We start from the raw sequence: 20,002 nt of genomic DNA on the forward strand, positions 1-20,002 counted from the left end.
TTCAGTTTTGCTGACATTAAGTAAGAGGTTGTTGTGGCACCACTCAAACAGATTTCCAATCTCCCTCCTATACGCTGATTCATCATCACCTTTGATCCGGCCAGTGATGGTGGTGTCATCAGCAACCTTAAATATGGCATTGGAGCTGTGCTTAGCCTCACGGTCATAAGTGTAAAGTGAATAGAGCAGGGGATGAGCTGACAGCCCTTGTGTGGATGGAGATTGTGGAGACGATATTGCTGCCACTCTGAGTTGAGAATCCAATTGCACAAGGGGGTCTTGGGGTTTAATTATTAGGAGATGATCGTTTAGAATGCCAAACCGTAGTCAATAAAGGGCATCCTGATGTATGCATCTTTGCTGTCCAGATGTTCCAGGATTGAGTGAAGAACAAATGAAATAGCATCTGCTGTGAACCTGTTGTGCCATTAGGCAAATATGAGTGGATCCAAGTCACTTCTCAGGGAGGAGTTGATGTGTTTCATCACCAAGCTCTCTAAACACTTCATCACAGTGGATATACTGTAAGTGCGACTGGACAATAGTCACTGAGGCAGGCTACCATGTTCTTCTTAGGCACCAGTACGATTGAGGCCTGCTTGAAGCAGTAGGGTACCTCAGACTGCCAAAGCAAGAGGTTAAAGATCTCAGTGAGCAGAATTATGAAGAATGAAGAATTATATAAAAATAATATTAGTTAATGTATGGATATGGAATAAAATGTGCATAAATGCATAAATACCAGCATGTGCTGTATTTACAAGATAAACAAAATTATAAAAGTGGTTTAAAGTGTTTATAGTGTGGTGCAGTGATGTGAGGGCGTGTGGGTAATAGATAGATGGGGATGGGGGAGCTAACTTGAACGATTGATTAACTCCTTAAGAGAAGAAATTTTTAAGATTGCACAAAATTTTTTGTTTTTATAGAAGGGAGAAGGGAGCTTTTGGCAAAGGCTGACTGCAGGATGCGTAGTGTCCGCAATGATTTTGAAGTACTGCAGTGTGTCTAAGTGACATCTTGGGAGGGGAATTGCCCGCCTGACAAATGGATTACGTGCTTGACAATGTCGGAAAGTGGATGAAATAACAGTGGCATGACTGCTGTATGGCAGGAAGATCCGTGAAGTGGGTGGGCTGGGACAGAATCCGAAGACATTGCTACTCAGGAACATTCCTTGCAATGCCTGACCTCTGTGTTTGTGTAGATGTCTCTGCTGGTGGGAGGTCCAATGGGACAACAAACAGACCCAGAGCAACTGCCCTCCCTATTGGAAAGGACTAAAGAGCCCTGAGATGACCCAGCATGTGATTACGGTTATGGGGAAAGCTTAGGCAGCACGGAGACCAGCAGGCTCTTGCTAACAGATCCCAAGCTGGTGCTGACAAATGTTCTGGTGTAAGCTTTGCGACCTGAAGTGATGACCCTGTTTCTCTTTGAGGAGATGTACACGTGGACATGTTGATGTTTCACTGCTGGTGCTGAGGAACCTAAGTTACAGAGAAAGGTTGAACAAGTTGGGTCTTTATTCTTTGGAATGTAGAAGGTTGAGGGGGGACTTGATAGAGGTGTTTAAAATTATGAGGGGGATAGATAGAGTTGACGTGGATAGTCTTTTTCCATTGAGAGTGGGGGAGATTCAAACAAGAGGACATGAGTTGAGAGTTAAAGGGCAAAAGTTTAGGGGTAACATGAGGGAACTTCTTTACTCAGAGAGTGGTAGCTGTGTGGAACGAGCTTCCAGCAGAAGTGGTTGAGGCAGGTTCGATGTTGTCATTTAAAGTCAAGTTGGATAGCTATATGGACAGGAAAGGAATGGAGGGTTATGGGCTGAGTGCAGGTCGGTGGGACTAGGTGAGAGTAAGAGTTCGGCACAGACTAGAAGGGCCGAGATGGCCTGTTTCTGTGCTGTAGTTGTTATATAGTTATATGGTTATGTGGAACGATTTCAGTGAGGGCTTCCATCAGGGAGGGTGTACAGGAGCCTGACAATACACACCCAACATTCTAGGAACAGCTTCTTCCCCTCCACCATCAGATTTCTGGATTTCTGAACTGTCAATGCACCCATGAACACTACCTCACTATGTCGTATGGTCTTTTGAGACTGTTACGTTTTGCTTAAAACTCCTAAAAAACAAAAACTAATTGAGAAAATAGCTGGGATTTTCTTCATTTATTTGGGCCACTATATCGCTTAATTGGGACAAGAGAGTGTTGACTAACAGTTTCTAACTAGTGTTAATCGTATACACGTGTGGCTGTTAGACACTACATCATGTTTAGAGCAAACAACTTTTAAATAGCATCAGCTGCGTGCGTTCCTTTTCAAAAAGCAGTGAATTTTGTCACTGCTGGTGAGAAATAAGCAGTAAGACAATTCAGAATTGTTTTGCTCATTGTGATTTCAAGCATTCAGGCTTGGAAATACGAGAAATGGCTGGGAGTGAAAATGAAATCACTACTTAAGCAAGCTAGGAACTACGAAGACTTAGAAGGTAACGTTTTGAATGTTACAATGAACTGAAGGATGCAACAGTTTCTAACTGACTAGCATCTGTTGCATACACTTGTGTGGTCTTTAGACACTGCGCCATACTTAGACTGGACAGTTTTTAAATAGTGTCAGTTGTGTGCATGCTTGTGTTTTCTAATGTATTTGGGCCGACAGACTATGAATTAAAAAGGAGTGATTTTTGTTACTACTTCATGCAGGAAGGCAATGAAGGCAGTTCATTAGCTGCACTCAATGTCTGCACTGATTTTGTTCATTTACAGTCAATCAAACGGACATGGCAGCAGACAATGTATGAATCCTTTTGTCGATTAGGAACTAATATACCATTTTATTGTACTGTAGTAATATTAACAGTGTTCTAATTTGTTCTGTATTTCATTTAAATATATAGTCTGTTACTCAGTTAAACATAGTTTGTCACTTTTAAACTATTTCCATGCTAATTTGGGCAGCCACTTAACTGGGCCAAGATGTACTGGTCCTGATGTGTCCCAATGAACTAGAGTCCACTGTATATATTATATATAGTGTATATTAATATGTATGAATATATAAAATATACTATTCATTAATTAACCTGATTCTGATTTTGAACCATGCATTTTGCAAAGGTATTGCTCTTCTAAAGATGCTTGTGATAATTTTTCCCTCTGCCAATCTTTATCCAATCAATCGACAAAATGTGGCTTGGTCATGAGTGTGTTGCTCTTTTTGTTAGCTTGACATGGGCAACTTAGTTGCAGTGTAGAGTCATTGAGTTAAACAGCATGGAAATAAGCCCTTCTGGCCTACTTGTCCCATGATGGCTAAGCTGTCATCTTGAGATGGTCCCATTTGCCTGTTTGGCCCATATCCCTCTAAACTTTTCCTGTCCACGTACCTTTCCCCAGTGTTTTTAAATGCTATAATTACACTTGCCTCTACCACTTCCTCTGGTGCCTTCATCTCTCACAGTGACTGAGCATCAGGAGCACCTCCTGGGCTAGAAACACTTTGGGGCATGAGATCAAGTAAGCACTGGAAACATAAGTCCCTTCCGTCTAGAGTTCACCTTCTCCTCCTGTGACCCTGCTACGTGAGCCATGAAACACACACTAATTGGAAGGGTGCCCCTGAGGTTTACAGTTCTGTTTGTTCTTGTTCCACTCAGAGTCCCTGACTTGAGAACCCGAGGCAATGCAACATTGAACAAACAGCTTGTTGGTTACCTTCTCAGACTTCCAGGCTGCTATTCTTCATCCTACAACAATGTCTCATATACTGTCGCACACACAGCATAATGAAACATTCCTATAAGCCTTTAAGATATCAGCATAGAATTAGGCCATTTGGGCCATCGAGTCTGCTCTGCTATTTGATCATGGCTGATTTATTTTCCCTCTTGGCCCTCTTCGCTTACTGTCTCCCCGTAACCTTTAGTGGCCTTACTAATCAAGAAAACATCAACCTCTGCTTTAAATGTTACCAATGACTTGGCCTCCTCATTCGTCTGTGGCAATAAGTTCCACAGATTCACCACCCTCTGGCTAAAGAAATTCCTCCTCATCTCTGTTTTAAAGGGATGTCCTTGTATTCTGCGGCCATGCCTTCTGGTCCTAGACTCTTCCACTGCTGGAAGCATTCTCTCAATGTCCACTCTACCTATGCCTTCCAATACTCAGTAGGTTTCAATAAGGTCCCACCCCCTCATTCTTCTAAAATCCAGTGAGTACAGGTTCAGAGCCATCAAATGCTCCTCATACGTTAACCCTTTCATTCCAAGGATAATTTTTGTAAACAACCTCTGGGCTCTCTCCAGCGCTAGCACATCCTTTCTTAGACACAGGGCTCCACTGTGCTCCCAATACTGTACTCCAAATGTGGCCTGACCAATGCCTTTGTTGTTACTCTTCGGGGACTCTTTTGGTTGCTTTTACACTTTGTTCTGCATTGTTATTAGTCATAGTCATAGTCATACTTTATTGATCCCGGGGTAAATTGGTTTTCATTACAGTTGCACCATAAATAATAAATAGTAATAACACCATAAATAGTTAAATAGTAATATGTAAATTATGCCAGGAAATAAGTCCAGGACCAGTCTATTGGCTCAGGGTGTCTGACCCTCCAAGGGAGGAGTTGTAAAGTTTGATGGCCACAGGCAGGAATGACTTCCTATGACGCTCTGTGCTGCATCTCGGTGGAATGAGTCTCTGGCTGAATGTACTCCTGTGCCCACCCAGTACATTATGTAGTGGATGGGAGACATTGTCCAAGATGGCATGCAACTTTATTATTTGTTTTACTTTATTCTATCTCAATGCAGTGGGTGATTATTTGATAAGTATGAACAGTATGCAAGACAAGCTTTTCACTGTATCTTGGTAGATGTGACAATAATAACCCAATACCAATAAACCAATACCCAATATTTCTCCTTAAGCAAACCATGCTGACTTGAGCGTATTTATCACGGAGCTCCAAGTATTCCAGGACTTCATCCTTTATAATGGATTCTACCATCCTGCCATTCACTGAAGTCAGGCTAACTGGCCTAACATTTGTGATTTTTTTTTGCCTCCCTCACTTCTTAAAGAGTGGAGTGACTGCCTGGCAACCTAAATGTTGACATCAACAGACAATTAGTGGGTTGAGCAGCACCTGCGGGAGGGAACATTTCTGATCAAAATTCTGCAACAGGACTGAGACTGGAGAGGTGAGGTGGTGACTGTAAAGAGCTGAAGGTGAGTAGTGAGGCAGGAGCCCTAGGTGATTGACAGGAGGTGTGTACGATGACAGGCAGGAGGTGCCAGGTAGGGGAGGGGAGCAGGTGTGGAGTTGTGTTGAAGTCACAGTTGAATGGTAGATGAGGGCAGACAAAGAGAGAGAAAGAATAAATACAAAGGATCCTGCAGATGCTGGAGATCCAGAGCAATACATACAAAATGCTGGAGGAACTCAGCAGGTCACGTAGCATCTATGGAAAAGATTAAACAGTTAATGTTTTGAGGTGAGATCAGGGTCAGAATAAGAAGGTGGGGTGGGAGGGGTAGGAGTACAAGTGAGAAGGGAGGTGAAGCCAGGTGAGGGGGAAGGTAAGTGAGTGAGGTAGGGAGGATGAAATGGGAAGCTGGGATGTGATAGGTGGGAAAGGGACAGGGCTGAAGAAGGAGGAATCTGATAGGAGAGGAGAGTGGACGCTGGGAGAAAGGGAAGGAGTAGGTAGGCAGGGGGTGGTGATAGGCAGCTGAGAAGAGGAAAGAAGGGAGCCAGAGTGGGGAATGGAAGAGGAAAGAAGGGGGAAAAGGAAAAATTACCAGAAGTTAGAGAAATACCATCAGGTTGGAGACTACCCTGAAGGAATATGAGTTGGGGGTGGCCTCATTGTGACCATTTGTACTACTTCTATCTGTGGTTGGGGCTGTGGACAGATATCTTGGCTTTTGAAGGGCAGAAGGCTGAGGGAGCTTGAGATGGGCTTCCCACAGAGGTAGGTTTCAATGGATGCCCACAAGGAAGAGCTGGGAGATGCCATTAGCGTGGAGCCATCCTGAGTGAAAAGACATAGGTCTAGGACCCAGACGTAACGCAGGTAACCCGGAGACATTTTCAGATCAATTTCACTCCAGCCATTTGATAACCTTTGTAATACTTTATTAGGAAGAGGTTGTGAAGGCCAGATTCTTTTATTTATAAATCAAATACAATATAGTACATTAGTGTGCCTGACGATCGAAATTGATGAAGATGATTCATTCAAATTGAGGCAGAAATCTCTTGAGTTTCTTTATTTGAAATGACTAATCCCCCAGTTAGAAGTACAGATATTGGTCCTATTATTTTACCAGTTAATGTGAAGCATTAATTAAAGAAAATAACATTCATTTATCTTAATTAGTGAATTTATTTACATATTTCCACCAGTTGTCATTCTGACTCCCAAAGGCAAAGCTCCAGGAACTGCCTGCCTGCATTCTTTTGCCAAGACTCCATGGCTTCCCTTCACCTCACTGGCCACTCAGCAGCTGAGGGCCCAGTACAACACCATCACCAGATATGGACTGCCATTTAGCCATTGCCAAAACACAGCAACATGATGCCATTCAGCCCCTTCAAGTCATTCTGTCATTCTGTGAGCTCATGTTCACTGCGAATCCATCATGCCCTGTTTATCCACCAGCTTTTTTACCCTGAATAAGGTCTATCAATTGCAGTTTTTGGTACAATTCCATATGGCGCCATGCATGTTTAACATCTAATCCTGGTCACTGGTAAAGGCTGGTGGGACCAGTTTGATCTCTGATGCCTCCTACCATACTGGGCACTGAGTTCATGTGTTGAGTTTAAGGCTTGCAACTCCAAAGTGTCTCAACTGAAGCCTAACAATGCCAATATTTGGCATGTCTTGAATGCTGTTAGTGAAGTTAATGAGTCTCTCACAGACTAAAGATGAACCAAGTGTACTTAATATTAGGCTTTCAGAGCATTGATTTTGCACCATTGACACCTCCATCTCAGAAGAGTACAAGGTGACAAGAGGCATAGATAGTGTGGGTAGCCAGGGATCTTTTCCTAAGGCAGAAATGGCTAATATGGTGGGGGGGGGGCTTAACTTCAAGGTGTTTGGAGGAAAGTATAGGGAAGATGTTAGAGGTAGGCTTTTACACAGAGAGTGGTGGGTGTGTGGAACTCCCTGCCATGGGTGGTGGTAGAGCAAGGTACATTAGGGATATTTAAAAGGCTATTAGACGGGCATATGGATGATATAAAAATGGAGGTCTATATGGGAGGGAAGGGTTAGATTGATCTGGGAGCAGGTTCAAGGGTCAGCACAACATTGTGGGCCGAAGGGCCTGTACTGTGCTATACTGTTCTATGAATGTAGCTGCCAGCTCCTTTCCTTGATGTGGAAGTGAAGCTGAGAGGAGAATATGTGGGCAGCGCTGCTGTATTAGCTCAGAGATATGTGCCTGGTGCCTCTGTCTTGCACTATCCCACAAAAGGAAAGGATTTATCATCCCCAGCAAGGTATATATTCTTGTTCTAAACTTGCAAAGAATAGTATAATGCTGAATTAAAAGAAGAATGGATTGCTGCCAAATTCCCAGATAAAGGACCTTACTCACTACAGTTGTCAAAAATTAACTGTTACAGGGTTATCTGACTCACAGAAAGGCAGTGAGTACAATAAAGATACAATCTTTTCAATGCCATGAAAATATCTTCCTACTTACGAAGTAAGTTCACAGGGAATTCAGTCTGTTACACCAAAATTCTGCATGTTATCTATTTAACATAATCGTCTGCCCACAATTTGACTCCAAGCTGCACACCCGTTGCATCTCTATGAGTTCCATAGCATTACCCTTTTTCATCTACTCTGGAAACACCCATCTCCTTGTGAGAAATTCAACAGTCCCAATGCACCCCGTACCAGTGACAATTTTCAGACCTGAGGTCCTGCAAAACTCAGCTGCCTGAATCTTACCTCAAGCTAATTCACACAAAACCACTCTGCATGCTGCCCCACTTTTGCCCTAGTTAAAGCCTCGCTTTTAAAAAAATGCTGATTTTCAAATCCCTCAGACTTTAATTTTTAGGTAATTTTAAACACTGAGTCATACAGCATGGAAACAATCCAGTCGGCCCACCAATTCATGCCAACCAGTGGCATCCATTGTATTAACCCCAACTTCCAGCTCTTGGCCCAGATGCCTGGGTGATTCAAATGTTCATTTTTGCCCATCTGAAATGTGTCACCCACTCTGCTGCCTGTAACCCTGACTCTTACTCTAAATCTACGTCCTCTAGTTTTATCTACCTTCCAAATGGGTTTCCTACAATCTACACCATCTATACCTCTCACAGTTTAATATACTTCAGACATGTTGCCTCTTAACCTTCTCTTCTCAGGGAAAATGGACTTGGCCTCTCTAATATCTCCTCATAACTGCACACTCTATCTGAGCCAACGTCCTGGTGAATCTCCTCTGCACATTCTCCAGCACCATCACTTCCTTTCTATATGATGGTAAACAGAACTGCATACAGTAGTCCAGTGGAGGTCTAAGCAATGTTTTACAAAGCTGGGGTATAACCTTCCTGCTCGTGTATTCGGTGCCCTGACTAGGTTAAGTAACAGAAGGACATTAGCCTGAGGCCTATAAGTCTGGCCCCAACAAATCCCTAGCTGCCTAGGTCCTGAGTTTATTTATTTAGAGCAGGAATCCCCAATCTTTCTTATGCCATTAAGCAAGGAGTCTATGGACTCCAGACTGCAAATCCCTGATTTAGTGTGGAACAGGCCCTTCCAGTCCAATGAGCTGCACTACCCAGCAATGCACCTATTTAACACTAGCCGACTCACAGGACAATTTACACTGACTAATTAACCTACTTGTAGAACGACTTCTCTGAACCACTCCACTTCTCTACCACTCTTCCCTTCCTTAAAATGATTCCAGAATTTTGGCCCTTTTTTTTTCTCACCTCCCACATGGCTAACAGCCTGTGTTTGACTATGAATCTGTGAAGAAAGATAGATGTTTTACCAGATAGAAGTTCGACAGAAATGCTGAATCATGTTGTTATGTCCAACTCTCTCTGCAGCATTTAAATGGTTGCTTGGTAACCGGCAGAACTGTGGGAATACCTTCACCAAGTGGACTACATAGTGACTCATCAGTCTTCTATGAGGAACGGGCAATAAATGCAGTTCTTGCCAACAATCATCCAAGCTCTGTGAATGAATTTTAAAATGAGCATCAATATGTGTAATTTATGGCACTCTACAGTCAGTGGCATCTTTATAATGTACCTCCTGTGTCTAATAAAGTGCCTCTGAGTGTACATTCATAGTCTTCTGCTGCTGCAGCCCATCCATTTCAAAGTTCGATGTGTTGTGCATTCAGAGATGCTCTTCTGCACACCGCTGTTGTAATGCTTGGTTTTTTTGAGTTAGTGTCACTTACTGTCAGCTTGAACCAGTCTGGCCATTCTCCTCTGACCTCTCTCATTAACAAGGCATTTTCGCCCACAGAACTACCGCTCGCCGGATGTTTTTTGTTTCTCGCACCATTCTCTGTAAACCCTGGAGTCTGCCGTGCATGAAAATCCCAGGAGGTCAACAGTTTCTGAGGTACTCAAACCCCAACGTTCAAGGTCACAGAGGTCACAGTTATTGGAATTAACTTTATGCTGAAGACTACCTTACAAACAAAGACCAATCTTTTTTGCTTCTCTTCCCATAACCCAATGTAACTCAGTACAAATTGTTCCTCTAACCTGTCATATCCAACTTAAAGGGTTTGCCTTTGGGTGCAAAGATGTTATGGGCAGAGTGCTTTGGTACTTGGCAATGCCATTGTAAATGTTGGGCTTATATCTGACCACGTTGCAATGTTAACCAGACTTAAAGGACCCCAGTTTGGAAGCTAGCAACAAGACGTTAAGCATTTGGGAACCTCCCCTGATATAGAACAAGGTTTGGAGAATGAGGCACACAGGGGGTGGTTTGCAAATTTCTTTTCACTGCTGATTCATTTATCCCTTTCCCCAAACTTTAAATGAGTAATCCCTCCCAAGACAGCAGGTATCTGTAAAAGTGCACTCAGCATGGACGGAATGGTGTAATGAGAATTAAGCACAGAGGGCCAGCAGACTTTCAGTAGCTCCAAGGCATTATCGATGGGTCTGCTCGCTGACTGCAGTTGGGAATGCTGGCACTTCATGACAGTGAAAGGCAGTACGCTGTCTTCATCTCTCCACAGGGACGTGGTGGCATCTTGAAAGGCACACATCCAACAATTTCCATCTCCATTCCACTGTGCTGGCTTCACAAAACTACCCTTTTGGAGACTGCCGGCACTCTGTCCCCACCAGCCCACCAGTGCCTCCCAGTTCTGAGACTTAAGAAACAGCTTCTTCCCCTCTGCCATTACATTTCTGAGCGGACCATGAACTCATGAATACTACCTCTCTATCCCTCTTTGCACTATTTATTTATTTTACTTTTTATTTTGTAACTTTTTTATTGTGTCTTGCCACAAAACAACAAATTTCTTGGCGTAAGTCAGTGACGATAAACCTGATTCTGATAACCTCTTAAGAGAGATAGTGAGACCCTGAAATACGACAGGTGCGTGGCTTTCAAACGTTGAACCAGTCAAAGCATTTGGCCTCCATGCCTCCAGTTAAACCAAATAATTAAATTAAATAAATTAAACATATTAATCTTCTCCTAGTCAGGGAAGAAGTTGAACTATTAACTCATTCTGTACAACCCAATGAGCAACCCCACCTACTGTAAGTGCTACAAACCACTATTTCTCACACCCCTTTTACTATAGGTTAAGCTTGTTTCATCTACTACATCCTTCCATTCTCACAGACCAATCAGCATCCTCTTTACTACTTTACTCTATACAATCCTACTCTACCCCATTGGTCATCCACGGCTTCACATATGGAGCCAGACTGACTCCATGTAGCCAACCAACTATAAGGTTTAATAAAAGCTCATCACTGTTTCATTGCATTAGCAACCTTATGATTGTTGCTGCATTATTTCTCATCTTGAATTCAACTCCTGACTGGATGTCAACCCGTCTTCTACTTTGATATACGGTGGTGCCAAGCGTATCAGATGATGCCACGATCCTGGCAACCACATAGTCTGCAATGACGGTACGTCTCTTCATGATGCGATTGGCTATCAAGGTCAAATCTGCATTGTTCTGTTACATTATGGCTGAGTGTTCAATGAGTTGCGGTCTCTTGTCCTGCACTTGGATTGCTCAGCTGCAAACTATACATGCTTGTTTTTCTCTCTTTTTTTTTTAAGTGAACTTAAATTTACTTAGAAACTTGCAACATTGCTTGTCTTCACAGAAAGGGCTCAACAGGTAATGATCACAGTTTCCTTGAACTGTAGATGGCTTCTAAGGGTATTTGATTAATTAATATCGTGAGTTCCGTGACCTCTCCCTCTCAAATTCTTGAGTCAGGCTTTATGATAACTGGGAGCAGGTATAGGCCATTCAGCCCCACAGGTTTTCCCCGTTAATTTAGATCATGGGATGATCTGCACCTTGACTCCCATCAGCTGCCTCAGTCAAAAATAGTAAACCTCATCTAACTTTGCGCACACTCGGACAGTTAATCCTGGTGAGGATCACAGAGACCTCATCAAACAGTAAGTGTGGACCGACCCAACCGTTAGAGACCAAACCCAGCTTAATCTGTTCACCCATGCATGTCTTCCACTGAGGATCACCATGACAACCATAGGAAGCATCACATTGGGTTGAGCAGGAAAGCTCATGTGACAGTGGTTCTGAGGTTGGGAGGGGTCAGGGTAATTTGGAAGGAATTGTCATTTGGGTAGGTTCCTTGTTCAAGTGATTAGGTAGAGAAATTCAGGAACTTTCAAGATCCAAGAGCCAGAACCAAAAGATGTGAGAGGTGAAACTGTGCAAAAGGGACAAGTTCCACAGAGAAGCTGGTACATCACAATACCTTCTTGGACCTTGGAAACCATGTAGCCAAAATCTCCTGTCTGGATTAGGCATTGTATCTACAAATGTACAACACTTTGCATATAAAAGGAAAGATTGTTCTATACAGCTCAGTCTCTGGTATATTATTGTCCAATTTAACTCCCCCAGGTTGCAACCTCCAAATCAAACAGATTATGAAATCTTATTGTTGATGTTTCCCATTTTTTTTTTACAAAATTTTTATGTTTCTTACCCCCATTCAACAAATGTATGAAAGTTTCTACCTAAAATTGTAAGACAAATGTCACATTTTTTAATACTATAAACAGTTTGGTGTTGGATGACTCATCCTTCATTGGAAAATGGCGTGCAGCAACGATTCAGGTGAGTGGTTGCAGTCAGAGTTCCAGGCAGCCAATAGTAATAAGTGTTAGTATGGCAGTGAAGAGAACGTTGTGGAGGACTTGCACCCCTGAGTCATTCACCATCATGCTGGTACCTGCAGGTTAAGAATGATGAGATCCTTTAAAAACTTGTCCAAAAAATGACATGCAAATGTTCACATACTGAAGACTGTTGACCGATATCACCTCATATACAATAGCACTGGTCAGTATTGTTAATTGAGCTTTCCTCTACGGTTCCACAGTTTGTGTAGAACCCTCTGTGTTTAAATGCAGAAGAGATGTCAGCAAAGTGAGAGGGCCTGAGTGTTGAATAAGATGTGCCGTATATATGATTATATCAGGGAATTGGAGATCCATTTACATTTCTCACTGCCTTGGTAAAGCAGCCCAGGTAATCAAAGATCCTTTCCACCCCAGACCTTCTCTCTTCTCTCCCCTCCCATTGAGCAGAAGGTACAAAAACCTGAAATGACATACCACCAGTCTCAAGGAGGGTTTCTATCCTTTCGTGATCAGATGACCCTTGACCTCACTGTCTACCTCATCGTGGCCTTGCAGCTGATCGTCTGTCTGCACTACACTTCCTTTGCAACTGTAACACTTCATTCTGCTTTCTGTCAATGCTCTTGGCTTGTTCTCTCTTGACGTGATGTAATGATCTGTATTGATGACATGCAAAACTGATTTTCAATGCAAAACACGTGACAATAACAAATCAAGGAAAAAATTTACTGGTGTTGTAGTCCAATTCTGAATTATCTGGATTCTCATCTGATGTGAGGGAGCAGCGAATTTGGGTAACAGTAAGTGACAGCAGATACATATATACATGTAGTTGAGGGAGGGAATTCCTCTGATAAATCTCTGGTGAAGGAAGTAATCCTGGTGCTTAAGGGTGAGGTATTTAAGGGGGACATGAGGGGAAACTTCTTCACTCAGAGGGTCATGAGAGTGTGGAACCAGCTGTCAGCGCAAGTGGTGCATGCAGGCTCGATTTCAACATTTGAGAGGTAATTGGATAGGTAATGGATGGGAGGGGTAGGGAGAGTATGGTCCCAGTGCAGGTTAATGGCGATAGGAAGCTTAAATGGTTCAGCACAGACTAGATGGGCAGAAGGGCCTGTCTCTATGCTGTACTTTTCTATGACTATGATTTTTCAATCTTGGTTAGAGAGGAAATTGGTACGGCCAATTCCCAATTAGCATTTAAACTCTGATGTGGATAATTCATGGCGCCATCAAGCAGGAGTCACAGAGTCATGCAGAAAGGAATCTGACCCTTTGTCCCAATTGCCCTGAGTACAGATGTCTGGAAGTCGAAGCATGCTGTCTGAAGCCTGAAGACTGGAGTCTCGGAGGTTTGTTCTGGAGTTGGAGGATTATCCGTGAGTGTAGGAAAGGAGCTTCCTTTCCTGTTGATGTTTTGTTGCTTGAGTTGAGCATTTTAGGCATGTACATTGGTGTTGGAATGTGTGACAACACTTGCGGGCAGCCCCTAGCACATTCTTAGGTTGTGTTGGTTGTTAATGCAAACGAAGCACGTTTTGATGTACAAGTGATAAATATTTCTGAATCTGAATCTCAAATAGTCTATGCCATCTGTGTGTTTATTGTCAATCTTCTGAACTTTGCTACAACAGGGTGATATAGAGGTACATGTTGCTGCCTCACACCTCCAGTGAACTGGGTTTGGTTCCTGACCTCTGGTGCTATCTGTGCAGAGCTTGTACATTGTCTCCTTGACCCCAATGCTCCTGTTTCCTCCTACATTCCAAAGATGTGCTGGTTGGTGGATTAGTTGACCCCCTAATGAAGCTGTGTTTCAGGAGAGATCAGTGTGGATTGATGGATATGTGAGGGCGGAGGGGTTACTAGGAAATAATTGGAGGCGTGGGATTGATTGCACTGAGAGCTAGTATGGATCTTTTGGAATGAATGGCCTCCTTCTATGTTGTAAGAAATGAAGGAAATGCACAGGGACAATGTACACTGTTTAACACCATCTTCAGCTCCCAGGTGGGTCTGGACAGTGGACTGATGTCCAGTCCTAAAGTTCCGTGGCAGATTCTGACCATACTCAGGTGAACCTGGTGGTATGAACATCAAGTTCACAAATATTGGGTAACCGCTCTCCCTCTGCCCCTTTTCCCTTTTTTTCACTCCCCTTCTGATCCAATTGGACCCTATCACACTATCTGTTTCACCTTCCCCACCCTCTCCACACACTCCTCCCACTGATTTTCTTTACTCATATCCCTCCCTTTATATCTGGCCTGATTAGGAACTATCATTCCATTCATCCGTCTATCACCCCTCCTCACCTGGGTCCACCTAGCGCTTGCGAGCTCTTGTCCCAACTCCTTCCCTTCACCTTTCAATTCTGGTTCTCTCCCTTTTATTTTTTAGCTTTGGCAAAGGGTCTCAACCCAGAATGGCGAGGGGCTATTTCCTTCTACAGATACTGCCTGATCTATTGAGTTCTTTCAACTTCTTGTTTGTTATTATCAGTCTGCCCATCCATATCTATCTCTCAGATTTTGAAGTGATATTGCAGATAATTGAATTAATATTGATAGCAAAGTTATTTGAGTAATTTTCATTCCTTTATTCCGTGGTTCACTGTCCTTTCCTGTCAGATTCCTTCCTCTTCAGACCTTTAGCTCTTCTACCTATCTCCTCCCAGTTTCTCACGTCATCTACCCCTCCTCCCCCACCCACCTTCCCGTTCACCTGGTCTCATCTGGTGCCAGCTTGTACTTCTCCTCCTTCCACCCCACCACCTTCTTATTTTGGACTCTGCCTCTTTCCTTTCCATTCCTGCTGAAAGGTCTTGGCCTGAAACATCGACTATTTATTCCCGTTCCCCACCACCCATGTATTCTGCCTGACCTGTTGAGTTCCTCCAGCATTTTGCATGTGTTGCTGAAAATTTCTAGCAACTGAATAATCCCTTGTGACTCTGCAGAATTATGAGGAGGTACAGATAGGGCAAATGCAAGCAGTCTTTTCCCACTGAGATTAGGTGGGACTACAACGACAGGTCATGGGGTAAGAGAAAAAGGTGTAAGGTTTAAGGGGAACATGAGGGGGAACTACTTCACTCAGAGTGTGAACCAAGCATGTGAGCTCGATTTTAACATTTAAAAGGAATTTACATAGTACATGGATAGAGGGGTATGAATGGCTGTGGTCCGTGTGCAAATTGATAGGATTAGGCAGTCTAAGTGGTTCAGCATGGACTAGATGGGCCAAAGGGCCTGTTTCGGTGCTGTACTTTTCCATGACTCTGTGACTGTAATCGGATATGGCAAATAATACTTAAGTGGATATCTAAAGACAATCCTCCTTATGTTCCTGCAGGTATTCTGTACTACCAAATATTGAAAAGTTTAGATAAAATGGACAGGGAGAGGATGTTTCCTATAGGACCAGAGGACACAGCCTCAGAATAGATGTACGTCCCTTTAGAAGTGAGATGAGGAGGAATTTCTTTAGACAGAGGATGGCAAATTTTTGGAATTCTTTGCCACAGTCCACTGCGGAGTCATTGGGTATATTGAAGGTGGATAAAAGGGAGGCAAAGGTTACGGGGAGAGGGCAGGAGAATGAGGTTGAGAGGGATAATAAATCAGTCATGATGGAATGGCAGAGCAGATTCAGTGGGGCAAATGGACTGATTTTCCTCCTATGTCTAATCGTATTAGGATCTAATGAGTCAGCAGGGTATGGAGGTTAAACTATTCCCCTCATTATAGCCTCTCCTTTCTGCCATTCAGGGGAGTTTATATTTGAGCTGACAGCGTGTTCAGGCACAAGGGAAAGACAGCTTACTTCATCTTAAACATACTGTTTATCACAAACATCTGACATCACCAGTTAAGCGGAGGCGCAATAAAACGTGTCAAATTTGTTTACAAGCAGATGAGAACTCAAGCAGACGTTACTTGTTGGCGGCAAGGCATGAGGTAATAGTATTCCGACCAGTCTGGAGCCTCTCAGATGTTCCCTGTGAGAGTAATCCGATCTTAGGAGAGTCCCCTGAGTGCAGCAGGCACAGAAACAAACACTTCATTGAGGCCCAGGAGAAGGGGAGAAGGTGAGGAGAACTAGGATGAGGAACGCCCTGGCCCTGACAAAGATGTTTCTATTCTTTTAGTCCAACATTGGTCAGAACCACTTCTCCGAGGAGTCCAATGAGAGTTCTCTGAACCCCTGTGATCATGGCCAAAGTGTAATCCCCTCTTCAAGTGGACTCAGTTTATACTTTAACCACCAGAAATTCTGCAGATGCTAGAAATCCAGAGCAACACACCCAAAATGCTGGAGGAACTCAGCAAGACAGGCAGCACCTATGGAAAGGAACAGCCAGTTGGCGTTTCGGGTGGCGACCCTTCATCAGGACTGGAAAGGAATGGGGACGAAGACAGAAAAAGAAGATGGGGGGTGGGGAGGAGGGGGATGAGTATAAACTAAAAGGTGATATACGAAGACCCAAGTGGGTGGGGGAAGGAGAATGAAGTAAGAAGCTGGGAGGTGATAGGTGGAAAAGGTAAAGGGCTGAAGAAGGAATCTATTTCCAATCAATAGGGTACAGAAGCCCGTAATGCTGCACCAACTCCAAAATGTGCAGACTCCACCTTGCCTCTCCCCCTCAGATTATCTCCCGTTTGTTTCAATGTAACTCCTTTCTCCAGCCCCCAATTACTCCCAACGAAGCAAAACTGTCCATTCAAGATAAGAGATGCCATCCTGTTCCTACAATGATATATTTATGTTGCTCATCCATTTTTTTCTTGCGAACTTTTTGTATCTGATGCTATGTACCTCTGATACTGGTGCAAGAAAGTTTTTTGCTACCCTTGGGCATACATGTACTGGTGAACAAGACAATAAACTTGACTTTGATTCTTGTTAGAATGTGAGTTAGTTACAAAAGGATCACATGGGGTCAATAGAATAGTTAGACTGGGGAAATTAAATGTAAATCAGGGGTTCCCAACATTTTTATGCCATGGACCCTTCCCATTAACTGAGGGTCCATGACACAAGAGAAAGAGGAAGTAGCTGGTATAGACCTGAACAGTATTTTGAACCAGATGGGCTAAATGGCTTAGTTTTGATTTATGTATACAGTCCGTGGCCACTTTTTTTGGTCCGCCTGTACACCAGTTCATTAATTCAAATATCTAATTGCCAGTCATATGGTAGCAACGCAATGTATAAAAACATGCAGACATGGTCAAAATGGTCAGTTGTTGTGCAGAGAAAACAACAGAATGGGGAAGAAATGTGATCTAAGTGACTTTGATTGTTGGTGTCAGACTGGGTGGTTTGAGTATCTCAGAAACTGCTGATCTCCCGGGTTTTCACGCACAACAGTCTCTAGAGTTTACAGAGAACGGTGTGACAAACAAAAAAAACAAAACAGCCAGTGAGCAGCAGTTCTGTGGGCGAAAATGCCTTGTTAAAGAGAGAGGTCAGAGGAGAATGGCCAGACTGGTTCAAGCTGACAGAAAGGTGAGGGTAGCTTAAATAACCACGTGTCACAACAGTGGTGTGTAGAAGAGCATCTCTGAATACACAACACATAAGATCTTGAAGTAAATGGGCTACAATAGCAAAAGACCACAAACATACACTCAGTGGCTATTTTATTAGGTACAGGAGGCACGTGATAAAGTAGTCACAGAATGTATGTATTCCATACATTGACAATGAACAGCAAGGACTTATTCATTAATTGAAATCAATTAGGCATCAAGATCAAAGTAATATTCACAAAATGCAGGAGGACTCAGTCCTAACGAGTCCCCTGCCCGAAATGTCGACTATTTACTCTTTTCCATAGTTGCCACCTGGCCTGTGTTGTTCTCAGGCCAGCATCTACAGATTTTCTTGTGTTTGTCAAAGTAATATTGCTTCTGCAATCACCAAAGCTGAAAGGACGGATTTGTGTCCTCACTATCTGTCCTGTTATGATCTTGCAGCTTATTGTCTACCTGCACTGCACTTTCTCTATGCATGTTGCCCTTTATTCTGCATCCTTTAACTGTCTTCCCTTGTTCTGCCTCAATGCACTGTGTAACGATCTGATCTGTATCAACAGTATGCAAGAGAAGCTTTTCACTGTATATGTGATAATAACAAAACCAATTTCAATTTCAAGTCTATTATGAGTTATTTACAGAGATAGACACAGAAACAGGCCATTTGGCCCATTAAACCAGTGCTCACCACTACCACTTGTACACTAAACCTACCCTAACTTATTTTGTTCTTCCAACTTTCCCATCGGCTCCCCCAAGATTCTACCACTCTGTGGCCAATTAACCCACCAGCTGGCACATTTTCTTGGGATGTGGGAAGAAACCGGATCATCTGAAGGAAATCCATGTGATCAAAGGGAAACTACTACATTGCCAGAATACAAGGTCAAGATAGAACTCAAGTTGCGCGAGTTGTGAGACTGCGTCACTCTATCATGTGCTTTAATTCCAAACCTAGGTACGACCTCCACAATACAGTACAAAGTTTCCCATATTTCTTGGGAAGTCTACCGACATGGGAGCTACCAGACAAGTAGTGAGTGAATTGCCTCTGCCTAAGCCCACTTCAGTTTAAGACTGGAAGTGACAGGAGAGCTGGGGGAAAGGCACTCCTTATAATTGGGCTCAAACCTCAATGCTGGAATGCCCATGTCCACTCCCACTGACTCTTCCCAATGTTCCACTCACCTGAGCCTTTAGATATCCTGATTTTCGCAGCTGCTCCATCCCCTCCCTCCCCCGATGCTCGGATCACCACCAGGTAGCTCAGATCCTCAGAGAATGGCAGCTGCACAGAGTTTTTGCTGGTTTCTGTGACTTTGATGGATGACTCGTCTTCAGGCTTGTACAGCACCTAAAGCAACAAATGGCTGCTATTAGAAAATCTCTTGAGATCATTGGGCCGCTGAATCCATGTATCTGTTTCCCAATTCAGTGAGATCCTGGAGGTCTTCCAGCTCATCATTATTTTCCTGCACCATCCCCTTAATCCTTGATTTACCAGGAGAGTATCTCTTATGAGCCTAGCTTGTGTGAGCTCAGGATTTTCTTCCTCAAGTGAAGGAGTATGAGAGGTAACTTAACTGTTGTACAAAATGATGAAACGTGCAATGACTGGATGTGATGTTTTATGTTCTGGGAACCAGGACCAGATCAGGTTTAATATCACTGACATATGTCATGAAATCTGTTGTTTGATAGTTGTAGTACATTGCAAGACATAAAAAATTAATGTAACTTATAATAAAAATATATAAACAGTGCAGGAGAGGTATAGTGGGATAGAGTTCATGGGTTCATGAACCATTCAGAAATCTGATGGTGGAGGGGAGGACGCTATTCCTAAAATGCTGAGTCTGGGTTTTCAAGTTCAAGTAGGAATGAGAAGAGCGCATGTCATGGTAGCTCCCAGGAGTCCTTAATAATGGATACCGCCATTGTTTCTGTTGGTTAGCCAACAGATTCTGTTGTGTTGGCTGAAGAAGTATCTATTGATCTTACTCTAGAACGTTCACTGAGAGTCCAAGGCTTTTAGAGGAGTGAATTCCAGTTTTG

At 43.2% G+C, this 20,002-nt stretch overlaps 1 protein-coding gene across 1 annotated transcript in view; it reads right to left on the reverse strand.

The window, feature by feature from the left end:
- Positions 1-6,177: 6,177 nt before the first annotated feature.
- Positions 6,178-20,002, reverse strand: part of cntn2 (contactin 2) — a 238,666-nt gene continuing 224,841 nt past the window's right edge. The window contains exons 22-23 of the mRNA XM_072278769.1: positions 19,136-19,301; positions 6,178-12,493 (exon numbers count right to left, since the gene is read on the reverse strand). Coding sequence (XP_072134870.1) covers positions 12,393-12,493; positions 19,136-19,301 — 267 coding nt within the window. The 3' untranslated portion in view covers positions 6,178-12,392. The remainder of the gene's footprint in view (positions 12,494-19,135; positions 19,302-20,002) is intronic.

The sequence above is a fragment of the Mobula birostris genome, chromosome 14 (genome assembly GCF_030028105.1).
Source record: "Mobula birostris isolate sMobBir1 chromosome 14, sMobBir1.hap1, whole genome shotgun sequence".
Classification (NCBI taxonomy): domain Eukaryota; kingdom Metazoa; phylum Chordata; class Chondrichthyes; order Myliobatiformes; family Myliobatidae; genus Mobula; species Mobula birostris.